Source organism: Aspergillus viridinutans, assembly GCF_018404265.1.
Source record: "Aspergillus viridinutans IFM 47045 DNA, scaffold_9, whole genome shotgun sequence".
NCBI lineage: Eukaryota > Fungi > Ascomycota > Eurotiomycetes > Eurotiales > Aspergillaceae > Aspergillus > Aspergillus viridinutans.
The window spans coordinates 535,884-554,507 of NW_025091225.1; the positions used below are offsets into that span (position 1 = coordinate 535,884).

The 18,624-nt window shown below is 50.5% G+C and overlaps 7 protein-coding genes across 7 annotated transcripts; 2 read left to right on the plus strand and 5 right to left on the minus strand.

The window, feature by feature from the left end:
- Positions 1 to 165: 165 nt before the first annotated feature.
- On the plus strand, positions 166 to 2,904 carry Aspvir_009806 (putative extracellular protein; the record flags this gene model as incomplete). The annotated part of the gene is made up of 1 exon (XM_043272944.1): positions 166 to 2,904. The coding sequence occupies one exon, from the start codon at positions 166 to 168 to the stop codon at positions 2,902 to 2,904; it is 2,739 nt and encodes a 912-aa protein (XP_043128879.1).
- Positions 2,905 to 3,394: 490 nt separating this feature from the next.
- On the minus strand, positions 3,395 to 4,265 carry Aspvir_009807 (uncharacterized protein; the record flags this gene model as incomplete). The annotated part of the gene is made up of 2 exons (XM_043272945.1): positions 3,395 to 3,737; positions 3,823 to 4,265. 2 exons carry the CDS (start codon positions 4,263 to 4,265, stop codon positions 3,395 to 3,397), a joined length of 786 nt encoding a protein of 261 aa, XP_043128880.1.
- Positions 4,266 to 5,540: 1,275 nt separating this feature from the next.
- Positions 5,541 to 6,442, minus strand: Aspvir_009808 (uncharacterized protein; the record flags this gene model as incomplete). Its single annotated transcript, XM_043272946.1, has 4 exons — positions 5,541 to 5,914; positions 5,970 to 6,218; positions 6,269 to 6,302; positions 6,359 to 6,442. 4 exons carry the CDS (start codon positions 6,440 to 6,442, stop codon positions 5,541 to 5,543), a joined length of 741 nt encoding a protein of 246 aa, XP_043128881.1.
- A 925-nt stretch (positions 6,443 to 7,367) lies between these two features.
- On the minus strand, positions 7,368 to 7,975 carry Aspvir_009809 (CENP-S family protein; the record flags this gene model as incomplete). The annotated part of the gene is made up of 4 exons (XM_043272947.1): positions 7,368 to 7,485; positions 7,609 to 7,642; positions 7,758 to 7,881; positions 7,943 to 7,975. 4 exons carry the CDS (start codon positions 7,973 to 7,975, stop codon positions 7,368 to 7,370), a joined length of 309 nt encoding a protein of 102 aa, XP_043128882.1.
- A 556-nt stretch (positions 7,976 to 8,531) lies between these two features.
- On the plus strand, positions 8,532 to 9,098 carry Aspvir_009810 (uncharacterized protein; the record flags this gene model as incomplete). The annotated part of the gene is made up of 1 exon (XM_043272948.1): positions 8,532 to 9,098. One exon carries the CDS (start codon positions 8,532 to 8,534, stop codon positions 9,096 to 9,098), a length of 567 nt encoding a protein of 188 aa, XP_043128883.1.
- A 348-nt stretch (positions 9,099 to 9,446) lies between these two features.
- Positions 9,447 to 13,142, minus strand: Aspvir_009811 (DDB1/RSE1 family protein; the record flags this gene model as incomplete). The annotated part of the gene is made up of 5 exons (XM_043272949.1): positions 9,447 to 9,749; positions 9,817 to 10,263; positions 10,326 to 12,232; positions 12,295 to 12,965; positions 13,048 to 13,142. The coding sequence occupies 5 exons, from the start codon at positions 13,140 to 13,142 to the stop codon at positions 9,447 to 9,449; spliced, it is 3,423 nt and encodes a 1,140-aa protein (XP_043128884.1).
- An 845-nt stretch (positions 13,143 to 13,987) lies between these two features.
- On the minus strand, positions 13,988 to 16,132 carry cprA (NADPH--hemoprotein reductase cprA; the record flags this gene model as incomplete). The annotated part of the gene is made up of 2 exons (XM_043272950.1): positions 13,988 to 14,284; positions 14,342 to 16,132. The coding sequence occupies 2 exons, from the start codon at positions 16,130 to 16,132 to the stop codon at positions 13,988 to 13,990; spliced, it is 2,088 nt and encodes a 695-aa protein (XP_043128885.1).
- Between the last annotated feature and the right edge of the window lie 2,492 nt (positions 16,133 to 18,624).

The following is an 18,624-nucleotide window of genomic DNA, read 5'->3' on the forward strand; positions in this document are numbered from 1 at the left end:
GTATGAGCCATTGGCACTGAGGAGAAGCCTTTCCCCGTTGTCTCTCGTGCAAATCCCTGAGACCCTACGGTTGTTATTGACCGGACATTACTAACTGTACAAATGCAGAGTCGCCTTGAATTATCTTCCATTTCAACCACAGATAATCGTAGGGTTGTGCTCGCAATGAAGGGCATTCTAGTGGCTTCAGCCCTTTTGGCATCATGCGTCTCCGGACATATGCAGATGTCGAAGCCGTATCCCATTCGGAGCCCGCTGAACCCGGACGCGGATCAAAAGGATTACTCCTACACCAACCCCCTGAAAACGGATGGATCTGATTACCCGTGCAAGGGATATGCCAATGATCCCTTTGAATCTGTTGCTGACTATACGCCCGGCCAAACATACGAGCTTGAACTGCAGGGCAGCGCGACCCACGGCGGAGGGTCCTGCCAGATTGCTCTCTCTTATGACAAGGGCAAGACCTTCAACGTCATCCATTCAATCCTCGGAGGATGCCCCCTCACCTCCAAGTATAACTTCCAAATTCCCTCGGACGCCCCGTCTGGCGAGGCCCTCCTGGCCTGGTCATGGTTTAACAAGATCGGAAACCGCGAAATGTACATGAACTGTGCTATGGTCACCGTCAAGGGTGGTTCTCAGGCCCGTCAGCACGCCCGCGACCTGTCTCCTGCCTTCTCCCGCCGGGCTGGCGGCTTTGACAGCCTTCCGCCCTTGTTCGAGGCCAACGTCGACGGACCCGGCAACTGCAAGACAGTGGAGGGCCAGGAAGTCAACTTTCCTCTCCCCGGACCTTCCGTCGAGGGCTCCTTGAGTGGAAAGGGATACCAGTGCGAGGCCTCTGCCCCTTTCCTGGGCAGCGGTGACTCGAGCAACAACAGTCCCAAGGCTCCCTCGTCCGGTCAAGCCGTTGCCTCGACTGCTACACCTTCAAGTGCCCAATCTCCAGCCACATCTTCAACTTCCCAGTCTACGGCCACATCTTCAACTGCCCAATCTCCGGCCACATCTTCAACTGCCCAATCTCCAGCCACATCTTCAAGTTCCCAATCTACGGCGACATCTTCAACTTCCCACTCTGTGGCCAAACCGTCAAGTTCGCAATCTTCAGCCACATCTTCAACTTCCCTCTCTGTGGCCGAACCGTCAAGTTCACAATCTCCAGCCACATCTTCAACTTCCCAACCTCCAGCCACATCTTCAACTTCCCACTTTGTGGCCAAACCGTCAAGTTCGCAATCTCCGGCGACTGCTTCAAGTTCCCACTCTGTGGCCACACCCTCGGCGAGACCCGCTCGACTCCACGCCCCCCTTCGTGAAAGACCCAAGCCTTCACAGTCCTCCAGTCCTCAGTCCGTGTACAACTCTCAGCCCAAGTCTCACTCCACCCCGGAGTCTGGGTACATGCCTCAGAGTCAATCTAGCCCAGAGCTTGGGTACAACCCGCAGCCTGCATCCCAATCTAACCCACTGTCTGGATATACGCCTCAGTCTGCGTCCCAGTCCACTGGGAATTCTGGGTATAAGCCTGAGAGTCAATCTTCTCCGGAGTTTGGATACAACCCTCAGTCTGCATCCCAAGACATCCCACAGTCAGGGTACCAGCCTGAGATTCAGCCAAACCCAGAGTTTGAGTACAATCCTCAGTCCACATCCCAAGCCACCCCGCAGTCTGGCTACAGCCCTCAGTCACTGTCTCAAGCCGGCCCGCAGTCAGGGTATCAGCCTCAGTCCTCATCTCATGCCACTCCCCAGACTGGGTATCAGCCTGAGAGTCAATCTAACCCACAGTTTGGCTACAGCCCTCAGTCACCATCTCAAGGCAGCCCGCAGTCTGGGTATATGCCTCAGTCTGCATCCCAGTCCAGCCCAGAGTTTGGGTACAGCCCTCAATCATCATCATCCCAAGCTGCCCCACAGACTGGGTATCAGCCTGAGAGTCAGTTTAACCAAGACTCTGGGTACAACCCTCAGTCTGCATCTCAAGCGCCCCCAGAGTCTGGGTACATGCCTCAGTCCTCTCAATTCGGTCCGGAATCTGGGTTCAAGCCTCCCTCTTCTCAGTCTGCTCAATCCGCCCCGCAGTCTGGGTACAAGCCTCAGCCGAGTCAGTCAGCATCTCAAGCCGCCACAAACTCTGGATATAAGCCTCAGTCTGCTCAATCCGCCCCGCAGTCTGAGTACCAGCCTCAGCCTTCTCAGTATGCTCAGTCCGCTGCTGATTCTGGGTACAAGCCTCAGTCTGCTCAGTCTTCTCAGTCTGCTCAATCCGCCCCGCAGACTGAGTACCAGTCTCAGCCTTCTCAGTATGCCCAATCCACCGCGCAGTCTGGATACAAGCCTCAGTCATCCCAGTCTGCTGAATCCGCCCCAGGCTCTGGGTACAAGCCTGAGTCTGCTCAGTCCGGTGCTGATTCTGGGTATAAGCCTGAGTCTGTTCAATCCGCCTCACAGTCTGAGTATAAGCCTCAGTCTGCTCAGTCCGCTGCTGATTCTGGATATAAGCCTCAGTCTTCTCAGTCTTCTCAAGCGGCCGCTGAGTCTGGGTACAAGCCTCAGTCTGCTCAGTCTGCTCAATCCGCCCCACAGTCTGGGTATAAGCCTGAGTCTGCTCAGTCCGCTGCTGATTCTGGGTATAATCCTCAGTCTTCTCAAGCGGCCGCTGAGTCTGGGTACAAGCCCAAGCCCCAGGACAACCCCGAAGCTGAGCATGCCCCTCAGCCCAAGCCTTCCTTCGAGCCTGCGCCCGCGCAAGGATTCCCGGAGACTTGCGTACACGGCCAGATCCTGTGCGGGCCCGACGGTCAGACATGGGCCAAGTGCGACTGGGGCAGACCTGTTCAGATGGGACCTGTTGCCGCCGGCACGCGCTGCAGACACGGTGTTATCGAGCGTATGTAGGCTTTATCAGTCTTCCCCTTTTTTCTTTAATATTTGCAACGGCCTTTGGTTTTTCGGTGTATGCACATACCATCCTTAATTGTAGTTTTGTGTCTTGTGGTTGCTATATGTGAGAGGTTGTTTCAGTTTTTGAGTGTCGGTCTTGTTATTTCTCGTGTACTTTCTGTCCAAGGGCCTTTAATTGGTTAATTCTTAATCTGCCCTGCGTTCGCTGCTCTAGGTAGATGAATGTAATATGATCCAAAAAATGTCAAATTATTAATCGTACCACTTCCACGGAGCAACTACGAGACAGCAAAAGTGTACATGTATTAGAAATGGTATCATCAACTAGCTCATTCAATCATAGACCTGATCTCCTCCAGCAGAATTGAATTCCAACTCTACTCAGCAAACGAGGCTTGGTCAAATACATTATCCACGCATAATAAGCGTGTTTTCGCGCATCTCCAACGCAATGGAAACCGAAATTGCACGAAGACTACTGTGATCAATAGTTGCCGGTATAAGCCGAGCCACCATAGCCATTCTGCACCGTGTTCGGCGCGCCATTAGCCGCAGCATTGTTGTTGCGCGAGAAGAAGCGACCACCGAAGACGCCGGGCTTCTCGGCGTTGTCGCCCATTTCCACGTCGTGAGGGGTCGGGTGACCAGGAAGCATGTCGTCTGCACTGGCGGTTTCCGGCGTACGCTTGTTGCGGCGCCAGAAGCCGCGCCGTTGGGTGCCGGTGCCGTAGGTGTAATTGTTTGCCGGGGAAGGGCCGAAACGCTTCTCGCGCTTGTGGTGGCGGGCGTAGAGGAGTTGGAAGAGAATTGAGATCAAGAAGAGGAAACTAGTAGTTCACAGATTAGTAAAGAGCTTGACAAATAGGCTAAAGAGCTTGACAAATAGGCTAGAGAAGGAGGTGTCCGACTTACATTCCGATAACCGAGACCGCAAAAGTGACCTTTTCGAGCATGCATGCGTAGCCGAGCCGGACGCCAGATGCGCTGTCGACATTATGAGCGCCGGAGCCCACGGGAGTATTGACGTTCCCGGAGCAGGACTGGGTTCCGCCACGGGTCATCACGGCGATGGCGATCATCGCTCCGATGAAGCACACATCGAGGACGATAGCCAGGAAGGCGAAGAAGGCAATCCCTCCCACGCAGCAGGTGAAGAGTGATCCCAGTAGTCCGTACAAGGCTGCCGCGCCGGAAAGACCCTCCACGGCCTTCATCCATGTTGGAATGGGCTGGTGATGCTGGTTCTGAACAGCCAGGAAGTATGAGAAGATCCCCAGGATGACTGCGGCATCGAGGAATTGGAGCACACGGATGGCTAGATTGAAAAAGCGGAGAATGACGCCGCCGGCTCCCATATTGACGGTTTCTGACTCGCGATTAGGCGAGAGGTCGTAAATAAACAGTCGATGATAAGTATGGAATTCGACGGGCGAGAGCTATTTTCAAGAAGACAGCCAGTAAATGCAATCGAACTTCACAGAAAAGCGCTGCAGGCAATGGGATTCTTCAGGGAGAATAAAAGAGTGCAGAGATTGAAAAGATGCAACCCCCCGAAGGCAGCAAGATTGCACTTGTAATAAGTTCCAGGGGACAAGGTGTCGCAGCATGAAGATCGGTGGAGGCATTTGCTGGGTGCCAAGGAGATGATGGACCCCAGAACCAGCGATAAAAGCTTCTCACAGGCCACCATCCGTTGAGTATCCAGAAGATCGTGATGGGGATCCGCAGATGACGACGAGCACTTGATAGTGATTGGAAGCTGGAGCGGCAAGGGAAAAAGCTCCCCATCTCGATATTATTAGTAGGGTAGCTTGTTGATGTCACTACTTGGACCCTTGTTCCATCATTGGTCTTTATTGTGGAGGACTAAGCCTTGCCGGCCCACAAGAGTCAAGGTCCCCTGGTTCGATGTTCGTCTCTGAACGCTGTGCCCTTCATGGTTCCATGATTCCATTCCACCAAAAAGTAGGTAACCGACACTCTCATCTGATTACACGTGAAAAAAACTACTGAATATTTTTAGTGTATCCGGAAGAGGAAGTTTTTCAGCCCAAATTGACGCGTTGATTAGGTAATAAAGGTTGAGCCACGTCGGCAAGGCCTCAGCCACAGTGCACAGCCATCCTCAGGCTCCCACCAAAATCGAGTGTCGAACATCAGCACATCGTCATGATTCAATTATGTACACAGAATGAAGTCTCAACAAATCCAGGGGGAAAATTGTGGGTAAACATATGCGACAGTTGTGAATGCGAAAGTAATGGAATACAGTTATGATGCCTGTACATCGACCAGGATCTTGCAATGCCCACCACGATCCTCAAGAAGCGTCCTGAAGCCCCTATCGACCACCTCGTCCATTTTTACCTTTGCTGTGATCATCCCTTCCGGTTTCAATTGACCTTAAAAGCTTCCGTGTCAGCCAAGAATGACTCAAACTCAGGCGGTTGTGAACGTACCGTAGTTCAGTGCTTGGATAACATTTCGAAAAGCGCTCTCATCATACAGCGCTGCGCCGGTGTAGTTAACTTCATGGTACATCAACTCGTTCACGCGTATAGAAGGCTGCTTCTCCCAGACAGCGATGTTCACGATAGTGCCGTGGACACGGCATGCAGAGATGGCTCCGTTCAAGGCAAGATGACATCCACGCCCACACCATTTGTCAACTCCCGCACTTTCCCCGGTACATCGCATGTGCGAGGGTCGATAATGTCTGTGGCTCCGTACTTGAGGGCGAACTTCTTGCGGTTCTCGAGTAGTTCGGCAACCATGATCTTCTTGGCTCCCTGAAGCTTCAGGATTTGTACAATGCCAATCCCAATCGGACCACCTCCGACAACCATGACGTTATCCCCTCCCTTGAACCGGGATAGGTTGACGGCATGCCATGCCACAGCCAGCGGCTCGATCAGTGCTGCCGCCTCCAGAGACACACTATCAGGCAGCGGATAAAAGTGCTCAGCGGGCGCCACGGTGTGCTTCGCCATTCCGCCTCCATAGCCTGCAACTGTTCAGTTCCAGGGTCCCGATGTATCCGGACCGGGCGCGCGTCTTACCTGATAATCCGATAAACCCAATATTCTCACAGCAGTACTCATAGCCGAGTTTACAGGAGCAGCATTGTCGGTCAAATATCGTTGGACGAACCACTGCTCGCTGTCCAGGCGATAGATGCGTTACTCTTTCGCCGACTTCTTCAATGATGCCGGCAAACTCATGACCCAATGTCACAAGATAAGAAGTCCCTGTAATCTTGTGTAGCTCCTTTAGGATGAGAACGGGGCCAGCACTATACTCATGAAGATCTTTTCGAATTAGCATATGCGAAGCTCGAATCAGTGCAGGCCAGACGCACCACTGCCACATATCCCCACGAACGCTAGCCGCAACTATATGTTTCAATAAATCAGCGAAATTCGTTTGCTGAAGGCAGAATCTGGCCTACCTTGACCTGGCCCTTGCCACAAGTTGGCTCGTCAATTTCCTCGATTCGGATATCGCCTGGTCCGTGGAAGCGAACCGACTTCATTGTAGGCGTTGTCTTGAGTCTGGTTCGTACCGTATTCGCAGAGTCAATTGTAGTGTTCAGCACTTTGAAGGCTTATCTGTTCTAAATATTGACCACCGGGAACGATCAGAGACTTTGCTGACAATCTTATCTAATAGCGTCGACATTGAAGGTTTCACTGATCCTTCCGAATAAGGGGCTGGGCCATGATGACTTCTACAAGTATATATAGTGAAAATTGTCGTTGAAGCAAGGACAATTCTCAAAGAACGTTGCAATGACGTTAGATTATATCAGGTATCCTAAGCATGATCTGCTAAAACCTCAAGAGGCTCATATGAGTTATGTACATTGGATGGCGTATTTGATTGGCAGATATCCTGTATCTTCGATTGATCAGTTACACCATTGATGCTGTGAATCGTCAGGTGCATCCATGGCTCCGGGATCTCATTGGGACTATCAGATCATGGTGAAAGCAGACGCGGCCGATTCGCTAATACACTTCTTCCGTTGTTTACCATGAGACGTTCTGACGGATCACAGGCAAACTTTCTGGTATCAAGGAAGTGTTCGAGCTCAAGTCCCCGCAACGAAGCAGACGCCGTAATGGCAGCTGTGGCGTCTATCAAATTGGACTCCAGTGACCTTGCAAGCGATAGTATCTTATGCGGGCATAGATGTGGGGAAGTGGCGTCATAATGAAACCGGGGGAGATACCTTGGCAGGCTCCTACTATGACAGGCGCAGATACATCCGCTAGGCTGACCATGAGTAATTGAGCCATCAGATTACTCGAAAACAGTTCAAAAATACTTTACCTTTTTGCAATTGGCGCTGGTGAATCTTTGACTGGCAGCTTATTTGACCCATCAATAGGAATCGAGCCTGTCGACGGGGTATGTGCAAGACTTGTGCATAAGAATGCACTGTTGCACGCATCAAATCATGATTCCTCTTCTCGTTGCTGATTAACGAAAGCTCGAAGAATTGATTCTAGCCCTTCATTGCGGCGCGCAAGCAACATCACATCAGATACATTGATCGTAGAGCGGCCGGCATGCCTGCATCAGTGGAGGCACCTTGTCAGCCCGCGTTCAGGAAAATCCTAGTCTCAAGCATCCCTGCACGAAGCAAAATTGCAAGACAATGGTGCTCGTTCAATAAGACCAGGGAAGAATACTTACTTGGCAAAGAACTCCAGATCTTGGCTAACAGTTTCTGTAAATTAGACACCATCAGCTCGGATCCACCATGGTTCATGTATATCAAACACGGTGTCTTCCGCCCGTAGCGAGTTGAGGTGCAGACAAGCAGATTGACATGATACACATACCAATTTGAGCCCAGACCATTTCTGTCAAAGCTCCAATGAACTGGGGAGTAGCGTTGACGCCGAGCTTGATGGTTTCCTCGTCAACAATCTTGCCAATGGAAAGCCAAAGAGCGGATTTCAAACGCTAGATCACTGAAATCAGCAACCGAAGCATACCCCAAGGTCGCGATCTAGGTATGGCATACCTCTTCAAGGCTGACTTCCTCCGTTGGATCCATATTGTCGTGACCAGAACGTACGGTCGCTATACGAATGCTTGTACAGTTAAGAACGACACTCTTTCGCTTATCTCTGATCCCACGAGAGTGTCAACATATACTACGTCAAAGATAGACGCGTCCTGGAGCTTCAGACACCCATTCGCGTTTGGCTGCTGTCACGTGCTTGCGGCGTAGATCACGCTAACCCGCAAAAGAATATTACCTTTTACGGAATGCTCCTCGTCGAAGAGCTATCAAGACTGCAGGTACTCCTCTTCCAAGGCGTTTGCTCAATCGCAGGACCTTTCTATTGTATGTGCTCTGTGTTAAGATTAGCAGGCCTTGGAGTTTTGTCTTGCTTCTGGGGCCAATAAATCCCGCAGTGAAAGTGGTTCTTATCTCTTCTACTCCGTACCACCACCTTCCCCTCCGACCCGCTTCTTCGGGATTGCGATACCTTTTTTTCCCCTTTGCCCGCTCTAATCCGGTCCTCCTCAAGTTTATTCATCTGTGAGACCTCACTCTCAAAACTCACAAGAGAGAGACAAGACTGTTGATCACATCGCCATTCACCATGGCGTCCACCGAATCCTCCTCCGTCGTATCCGACGCCCTAAACGACTTCTTCGGCCAACTCTACACCTTCCTCGAAACACTCTTCAAACGCTTCTTCAGGAATTTCTACACATCAATCGTCGAAGTCAGCGCCAAGCGTTGGACGAAAGTCATCGTCTCCGTCGTCGTTTACGTCCTCATCCGTCCTTACATCGAAGCCTGGTTCCGCAAGATGCACGAAAAGGACCGCAAGAAGCAATTGGAGAAGGAGAAGGCAGAGCGAGAAGCCACGAGAAAGAACAAGGCCAAGATGTCTGCTAATGCGCTGCGTGGTGGCGCCACCGATGGCGGCAAAGTGCTAGGCGAGGTTGAGAATACTGACGATGAGATCGAGACCGGCGACTTTGCTACCGCCAGTGGTGTGCCCGAGTGGGGGAAGAACGCAAGGAAACGCCAGAAGAAGTTTATGAAGGATCTGCAACGGGAAGCGGAGCAACGGACGGAGAAGTTGTCTGATGAGCAGGTCATGGAATTGCTTGATTGGAGTGAATCGGAGGATGAGAGGAAACAGGAAGAGAAGGAGTGAGAGGTAATCCTCATTTTTCGGTGCCGTTCGTCGACTTCGAAGCTGGTCACGTTGCTCGTGGGCTTATTCCTGCTATCCCTCTTAATGTCCGCTTGCTTTCACCCGCTGTATAATTGACACATCTTCATGTTCTGTTGTTGAGGCTCTGTTCACGTACCAGCGACGACACGGACGGGCACGGCTCATGTCTTTATAGGTGCCTATAGATTACGTACTCGTACTCCGACTATGTCCTCAAAAATTCAATGTCACTATTCTATCATCAAGTCATGCAATTGGTCAATCGTATCCTCAAGGGGAACTCATTCTAAGATGGATCCGTAGAAATGCACCAAGCAAAAGAGATATCTAATGCAGCCTTCTGAGTGCTTCTATCATCCCTTTTACCTCGTCTACACTCATTTTGCCCACTGTACTGACGATTTCTTCCTGCACACTCGGCTCACAAGTGAGGAATCGCTCAATGAGCTCTCCATCCACGAAGCGATACGGTTCTTTGGCCTCACGCACCATACTGCGGAAGCCCCGGAACTCATTGAATGGCACATTCCCAACCAATTCGACTTTTCCTGCAATTGTCGCTTGCAGACGCATCAAGAAGTCTTGGTGATCAGGATTGATGATAGCAAATAGGTAAATAGAACCTTCCACCTGTTGTTGGGATTGATTCGTCAGTCGTCTCGCAGAATTGGTCGACAAAGACAAGGTAGAAACTCACAGTGCCTAAAAATGCTCGCGGAGTGACAGCCACACTAGCCAATTGTTGGATGTTGACCGGTCTGATGCGGTTGACCATCTCACCCAGCGAAATCTCACCCGTCACTTCCAAGCGACGCTTATCATCCTCCTCAACACCAGTGGTGTTCCGATGAAGGACAATCAAATTACCTTCAGCGTCACTCTCCAGAAAAGTGTCTGGTGCGATGTTGGCAACACCGGTGGCCCATACAGTCTGAAAGTGGCGCGCAACTTCTGTCATCGTATCTGGCGTGCCGTTCTCGCCCTCCTTATACTCCACAAGGCACATGCTCTTCATGAGATCAGAGACGGCGATCAAATTGCCCGTCACCGTTACATCCACTGGTGCAGTCGAGGTCCTATAACTGGCCAGCTTCTCAAGTCTCATGGCGCCGAAATTGTTGTTGATGACTCTATATACAACGACCTTCGTGGAACGTTAGTAGGGCAGTGCAGAAGGAGGTGGACCAAGAGAGAATGAATGCTTACTGTCTTGACGAGTGCAGCCACTATTTTGTCCCCTAGCATGGCCAATGCTCGGCATGCTCCTTTGACGGGTAGCTCAGCAACCTGGGTCAATTTTCGGCCATTGTCAACCTCAAAGATTAGGATGCGACCACGGATCGACTCGTCTCCTTCATCGTCCAGGTATGCTGTCCCAACGATGAATCGATCCTTGACCTCATCTCGGTCATTTGCGCCTTTGCCCGCCGGGAACTCCGCACGGATGACACTCTCCACTAACTCCTCTGGCCGCAACTCGAAAGCGTCGAGGCGCCGGAACAATATTTCGTCAGCAAGCACGAATCTGCTTTTGACGATCTCTGCTCCGTCGGCGAGTTTCCGTTCGATGGTACCAATACCGAAAGCTTTCTCAGAAGGCGAGTACGCCACCCTTCGGACCGTTGCCCCGATTGGGAGTGTTTGGATTTGTGTTGTTCTTTCCTTGTCCACGAGAGCGATTTTCAAGTCATGAGAAGTTGCGACTGCTATCGACTGTGGATAGGCCTCCGAGTTGAAATGGCATATCCGGGAGGCACCTTCGGAGTTTACTGCAGAGTATATAATCCGCCCTTCTGATCCGTAAATCATGCTAGGATTCTCGCATGTAGCGAAGACGTTGAACAAGCCATTGCCTCTCGGTAATTTCTTGAAGGTAGGTTGCTCGGAGCCCAATATTAGCTTGGTCATGCCAGTCAACGAGAAGTCATTCGTGTTAAATGCATATGTGATCACACTGCCATCCGCCATGGAAACGAAGAGAGTAGGCGGGCTGTCCGTGAGCACGTTCGCCACGAGAACCGAACGAGGAAAAGCTTCGCCAGCCAGGCCCACTGATGTCGCATGAAGCTCGGACAGATCATGAAGCTTTAGTACCGAGACTTTTGCCAGCTGAGGAAAACCGGCAATACAGACCCCGGTCGGCGATGAGGGTACTGTGACACCAGAAATCTGACTATCTGCCCCAAAGTCCTTCTGCGTTACGATCTGGACTTCGTTGGTAATATCCAAGACTGTCACAAGCTCTCCGCCTGCAACAAGAACGATCGAGTCATCGTTGGCAGAGGCGGCAGTTATAATGAGCTGATTCGGTGGAGTCCATTCGTAAGTTACCATTCCACCCTCTACCTCTGCGATGAGCACCCTCTGCTCAGTGACCTGCAATATTCGCCCACCGGGTAGATTGGCCGCCAGAAGGGTGCTTTCTGAAAGGCTCAGCCCAAGAAATTGATCCATCTCTTCGACCTCGCCATCGGAACTGAAACGGAATACTCTGGTCTCGTCGACGAAAGTGACCAAAAGTGTGTTCAAGAAATCGCCGATGCTTCCTACCTGCAAGCCCCACAGGTCCGTGATATGCTCCATGTCACCTAGCACACCCAGCTCCTCCATTCCAACTCCGCTGCGGACGCTCCTGAGCGTTCCATCGTCAAAGGCGCCGGAGCCAGTGACAATCCTTGCTTGCCCTGACGAGAATTCGTGGGTCTGACTTTCACTCGAGCGGTTGCCGAGATCCATTATCGTAAAGTCCAATATCGGCGCGATATTTGACAGGGTTTGTACAACTTCCAACGATCCATTGCTGATGCGCAGTACTTGAGAGTCTCCCTGATGCGAGCCCAGGAACAAGACACCACCGCCAAGGTATACTAAGACGGATGCGCGGGATGTGCTGCCCAGATGGTCTAGCTTCCAGCTCTCGACTTGGTTGTCAGAGTCCAAGACCAACATTAAAAAGAAGAGCCTCCCATAATCGTCAGCAAGCAGCCACCGCTGGCTATCCACCTGTTCCCAGGCCACGAAAATGGTCGCCTCATCCAAGGGGCGGGATATAATTTCGTTATTATCTGCGTCGACGTACTTGATCGACATTTCCCCGAGGATGAGAAGCCCGCCTGTCTATGTTAGCATGGAGAACGACTCATCCGAGAGCAAAACAGAGTTCATGGGAAGTTACCTAACGGAGCAGGTACTGGAATCAGGTGGGAAGACCCGAGTTCCAGGTCTTGTGTAAAGTCCGCCGGTTCCCCGAATGTAGCGTCGGCAGTGCTGTTGCTTCCGGTCGCCGCATGATACTGTAATTCCCTCACCCTCAGTTTGATCTTTTTCTGATTATCCTCGTACAGTAGAGCCAGGCGTGGGAGCCCTTCTTGCACATGCAAGAACGCCGACGAGCGGACGAACAGCTCCTCAATTCTTGCTGTTGTCGGCTCGCCCAACTCCCCCACCCGCGGGGCATCCGGGCCTGAGGGCAAGGCGACAGCCCTCCCTCTTTTCTTGCTGGGCAGTTGTATAATCGGTATGACTGCAATAACACCTTCATATATCTCCAAGGTCATGAACCGTCCGCTTGGGTCGATCAAGCATCGGTTCCCCGTTTGCGACTCTCGTGATGACGGATCCGACATGTCGACATAGTCCCGTTCCGTGCAGACTCGCTTTTCTGAACTGTTCCAGGATAACGTGAAGTATGTGTAGCGGTCTGTGCCAACGAATAGATGGTCCGTAGGGGAATTAGCCGGGGCGGGAAGGCGAGCCAGCATCGTCACCCTCGCATAGATGGCGCAGGAGGCCACAAGATCCAACCCATCTGGGGTGGGAGAGTAGAATTCGAGCCGATTAGACTTCCTGTTATTAGCAAATAAAAGACTGTCAGCCGATATCCATCTGATAGCTCGACATCAGTCCCCGATACTAGAGGGTCACCAACGCGACGACCAGACAGTCCTCCTCCGAATTCAAGAAATTCAGCTTGAGAGCATGACGAATGCTGCTCGCCCGATGAATTGGCACGACGTATGCCATCGTACCGACTCGCAGTCTTCACGACTGTCAATAGTTCCGGGACTGGGCTTTCTGTGGTGGTTGCCAATAACTGCGGGGATGGTAGGAGAGAAGCGCAGCCAGCGACAAGATTTAGATCAACCTTGGATCAAGTGCAGAAAATATAGCAATAATCTGCATCGCTCCTTTTCAGGTTAATGATACTGATGCTCGAATGCTGGCTCGAATGGGGATGCAGGAAGATGGAAAAGCTCACTTGAGCTACTACCTTAGCTGCCTGGGTCATATCGGGCCCGGACGTCGAGTTAGGGAATGACGATTGCTTGCGGGTTCCATCAATTCCTGATTTTTTATCTCCGACTCTATGGCCGACCCGCACTAAGGTACATAGAGCGTGGCTGTTCACTTGAACAACCTCAAAAAGAAACAACGTCCATTGTGATATAAGTTCTACATTATTATTGAAATCTCTATTTGCAAGTAATTGCAAACACGCGAGCTGATGGAGTAATGCCATTTTGTGCAATTTCATTGTGTCAATATAGACTCGAGAATATCCTGGAATTCATTCATTCAGTCGCTTGTCACCTCTTTGATGTCTCCATCCTCTATCCTTCCCAATCAATGATAGCTGCTGAAGCTGATGGTGGCAGCCATCTCTCATAGAGCCGACCCTATTCAAGCACAAAACAGAGCAACATGCATACATTAAAACACGCCTAAAAACGAGGAATAAGAATCAAACCAGGCGGTGTATATATGCAGATATCATCTAGGCGTCAGAAAAAAAAAGAGAAAAAGAGAAGAGGGAAATGTCATGACAAGAAGCATTAGTAACGGTAGACGAAACTGTCGAACAAGCCAAATCACGACCAGACATCCTCCTGGTAGCTGCCACTGCTCCGCATGTGCTTCACCATCTCCTCACCCTTCTCAGCGGGCAAGCCACGAGACTTGGCAATGATTTGACCAAGGACAAGATTGACTTCCCGCGCCATGTTGGCTGCATCTCCACAGACGTAGAAGATGGCCTTCTGCTTTAGGAGATCGCTAACAAGGTCGGCATGTTCTTGCAGTCGGTGTTGGACGTACACTTTCTTCGCGGTCTCGCGAGAGAAGGCAGTGATGATCTTGAGCTTCTCTCCAAGTTTCTCTTGATAAACCTATTAAGAGTTAGACAAACGGGTCCAAATGTGCTCACAAGAAGACTACAAACATACCTTCCACTCATCCTTGTACAAGAAGTCCTCATTGCTGTTACGGCAACCAAAGAACAGAATGGTAGGTCCAACATCCTTGCCCTTTTCAGCCAGAGCAGCTCGTTCCTGGATGAAGCCACGGAAAGGAGCAACACCAGTACCGGGTCCGACCATAATAATGGGTTTGGAGGGATCAGAAGGCAACTTGAAATTGGAGTGGCGAACATGGACCGGGACGTGAATTCCATCGTACTTGTTGCGGGGACCAGTAATAGCATATGTCAACCCATGAGGATCGGGCGAGGGATCACCGTTCTGCTTCTGCTTGAGGGCGAGGAGGTAATTCGTGGTCACGCCCTTGACGATATGGGACGCACCAGGCAAGCGGACAGATTCAACAACAGCTGTAATACTAATCTTATCCTTTTGAACGAGGGACGAAGACGAGATGGAGTAGTAACGAGGCTGAAGTCTGTTGAGACCTTCGATAAGCAGCGAAAACGGGACAGCAGAGAACGGCTTCGAGGTAATATTCTGAAGCGCCTGAGCGATGTTGACGCATTGGTTGCTGATCTTCTCGTGGAAGTAATCCTTATCATTACCAAGGCGCACGATCTCGGCTTTGCTCTCTTCGTCGGGAGCGAATGGCGCCAAAGAGGACACAAACTGACGCGAGACGGGGGCGCAGATTTCCACGTAGAAGCGAACGGCCGCGTCGTAAGTGGTGGGGGTCGGAATGGGAACCTTGGCAGTGACATCGAGACCTTTGATGTTAATAACGGTATGGCGCTTTTTTTCAATGCCGAAGACCTGGAGGAAACGATCGACTTCAATGCCCGCATTGGTAGGCCAGATAGCGATGTGATCACCGGTCTGGTAAGTGAGATTGGTGCCAGCAATGCTAATTTCCATGTGAAGACAATTACGATCCTTGACGGTAAACAATTCACGGGATTCGACGACGGGAGCGATGTAAGGATTGTGCGCAGAGTAGGGACCTTTGGGGCTGCCGCTGAGATGACCCTGAGTCGGCTCGCCGAGGTAGACGCTATCATCCTCGGGGCTCAAAGATTCATCTTCAATCACAGAGAAAACCGGTTCATAGACAGCCTCGCGCTCTTGCAGGTTCATGGACTCCGACAGCGCGGCCCACATGGGCTCCTTCCAGGCCAAAAAGTCCTCCTCCATTGTACCAGCGCCGTCATCACCCTCACCAGCGGTGCCGATGCGTTGCGCGCCAAGCTTTGTAAGAGCAGCATCGACTTGGCGAACCATAGCATTATAGTGCTCGTAAGTGTTGTTACCAAGACCGAAAGTGACATACTTGAGCGAGGAGAGCGGCTTTTCGTCAGCGGAGGCACCGCTCTCGAAAGCGACGTCCTCACCGGTGAAGAACTGGTAAAACTCGACCGCGTTGTCGGTGGGCTCGCCCTCACCGTAGGTTGCCAGAACAAAGAAAGCGATCTTATCCTCGGGGAACTTATCCAGATTGTCGTAGTCGTAATCTTCGAGATCAGCGACCATGGTCTTCAAGCCGAATCGCTGGGAACCTTCCTTTGCCAGTCGGGATGCGTAATCCTCGGCAGTTCCAGTCTGGGAACCGTAGAAAATCACACAGTTCTTCCCGGTCTCCTCCAACTTTTGGATGATGTCCCGAGTTTTTCCTGCTTTGGCGGCGCCATTCATGGCGGAATTCGCGGTGGCATAGGGGTCTTTAGGAACGGCCCAGTAGGAGCCCTTGGTGAAGTAGGCAATGCTGCCCACCAAGAGCACTACCAGGACAACAATATCAAGAGTGTCGAGTTGCGCCATGTTGGATCGTTGTACAAGTAAGCAGATCTGTCCCTAGACGAGGGACAGAGCAGAAAAGCAGAGAGGAGAAAAGTAATGAAAGGTCAACACCCCCTCAATCTCCAAGGCGTGCCCGGCCAAGAAAAAGTAACCAAGGAAGAAATTAAGAATTCAGAATGAAGAATCATGCGACTGTGGCGATCTTCATCAACGGGGAGAGAACGAGATTGACAATCCGAAAAGAAAGCCAGAGAGAAGGATGGTGAGATTATGAGTAAGAAGTAGCGTTACGCCCTTGTCCTCAGCTCATCGGACCACATAAATCGGAGCGGAATCAGCGTGGATGGTTATCGTTTCTTCCCGCCCCTTAACAATTCGAGTAAGCGTGGCCCCTCGGATGATAGTCACCGGTCTTCCGGAGACGGCCGTGGTGATAGTGGCGGGCGAAATACTGCAGTGAAGATATGCTCACACGTGATGGACAGCACAGAAGGGAAAAAAAGGTTAAAAGGATACAGGCTCGCCAAGGACACGAAGGAATACTCAGAACATGAATTCCTTCGTCTTCCATCAGGATTATCCTTGCATGGAGGCGGGGAACAGACCAAGGAAGGCTATTATATATATAGTACATCCTTTCCAGTAGCGACAAAACTTCGGCTACCGATAAGGCTAGGATCGGAAGGGAACTTCGGTCCCTCAGATATCTACAAATACAATCGACACAACCTAGAGACTGGCGTATCCGCTGGAGTTGGCGGGTTGCCCACATGGATCTGTTTGGCTTCATATGGGGAAATCTCCCGATTAATCCTGCCGAAAAGCGTTGGTAGCCGAGTTCCGCCATTGAAATGGTATTTGTAACGTCTCTCCCACAAAAAAAACTGCGGTCTATCGAGTAGAGAGACGAGCATGAAGAGAGGAAGACTTTTGAGGCCATACTGAACGGTATGGGTATTGCACTGCCTATTCTTACACATCATAGATATATCGAGCATACACTAGACAGATTAGTTGTGATACTATAGTTACAATAATGCCCGAGTTATCAACTCATCAGGACAAATAATGAATACTCAATTCTCGCCCTCGCATCCACCGACAGTAACTTACATAATTGAACAGAAATGAAGCGTTATTCTGCAAATGAGACCTCGCATTGTTATCGGTACCGACCTATCAGATCGAGAGTTCTGTGATAGATTCTCCGTAACACTAGGTATTATTGTCAACTAGAACCCCGGAGACCTTGAGCCGCTTCAAGCCTTCAACAGCAGGATGTTGATCATTTCCGTCGTTCAGAAACTTGTGGAAGTTGGTCCTCTGGATAATGCTTCTGCGCAGCGGAAGGTAGAACGGGAGCATTCCGCACCGTTGCGGGCGCTACCTAATATTTGATAAGGTCCGACGTAAAGCTTTTCTTGTCTGATGAATTCTGAATAAGTAGTCTCAATCTTTAAAACGATTCGGTTCTTACCAGACGTTTACTTTCCTTGAATATACCGAGTAGTCCACTTCACATTATTATTTGGCCGCCTGACTAGGTCCTATATGTACTCTGTAGACATAAGAACGAAGTTGTATTACGCAGGGAACTAGAACAGCCTCATGCAAGAGCCTAGACCCTACTACAAAGCACAAGAGTAAGGTATTGACTTGAACTTGGCACCTATCCGTAGATATCAAGGAAGTCCTAGATTTTTCTCAGCTTGCGTGATTCTATCCGTTACCCAATGATGTAGCATGTTGAGTCTGCCCTTTGCTCTTGTCTATTTCGAACAGTGGTAGTATATGTATATGAACAAATTCAGCGGACAATCCCATTCCAGTAGACTAACAACAGTTGAGAATCCAATATGAGAAGCTGAGGTGCGATTAACACTGGTTCATTGGCCTTTTCTTGGGCAACGAAGAGTCAGGTTTTGTTCGGTTGATTTGATTACCATAAAGAGGTGTCCTAAGATTAAGGGTTCGACTCCTTCTACGTAGTAGGATGGAGCAATATAAAGTACTCCAAATCAGCGAGTGGATATATAGGTTCAATCACCAATTCGGCATCCTTGTAAAGTGAAAAAACATCCCGAAGCAGGCTTCTCACAATTTCCTTGGGCAATGAGACCGATGAAATGCTAGAGAGCCGTATGAATCTTACGTCCACAAATTGAGTAGAGCATGAGTTTCATATGAGCGCCATTGAGCCGATCGGTCATGATGTTGACGAGGACCCATCAAAACCCCGTGCTTGAGCCTTGTCGGTCGCCGTCACGAACAAACAACTGCCCAAATAGCTTATCGCAACAAATTCATGTCTTCGGACCACCACCAACACCATCAGTTTTTCTATTTCCAGGGCCGCTGAGCAACAATGTGCTGCTCAGAAGTACCTGTGAATTGTTTTGCTCTTATGAATATGAGCTCCAGCACGGCGTGACTGGATCAAATAACATGACACAGCACAATAGTAGTAAGTGACCGCATTTTCGGACTTTTCTTGATCAGTCTCACCACATGAA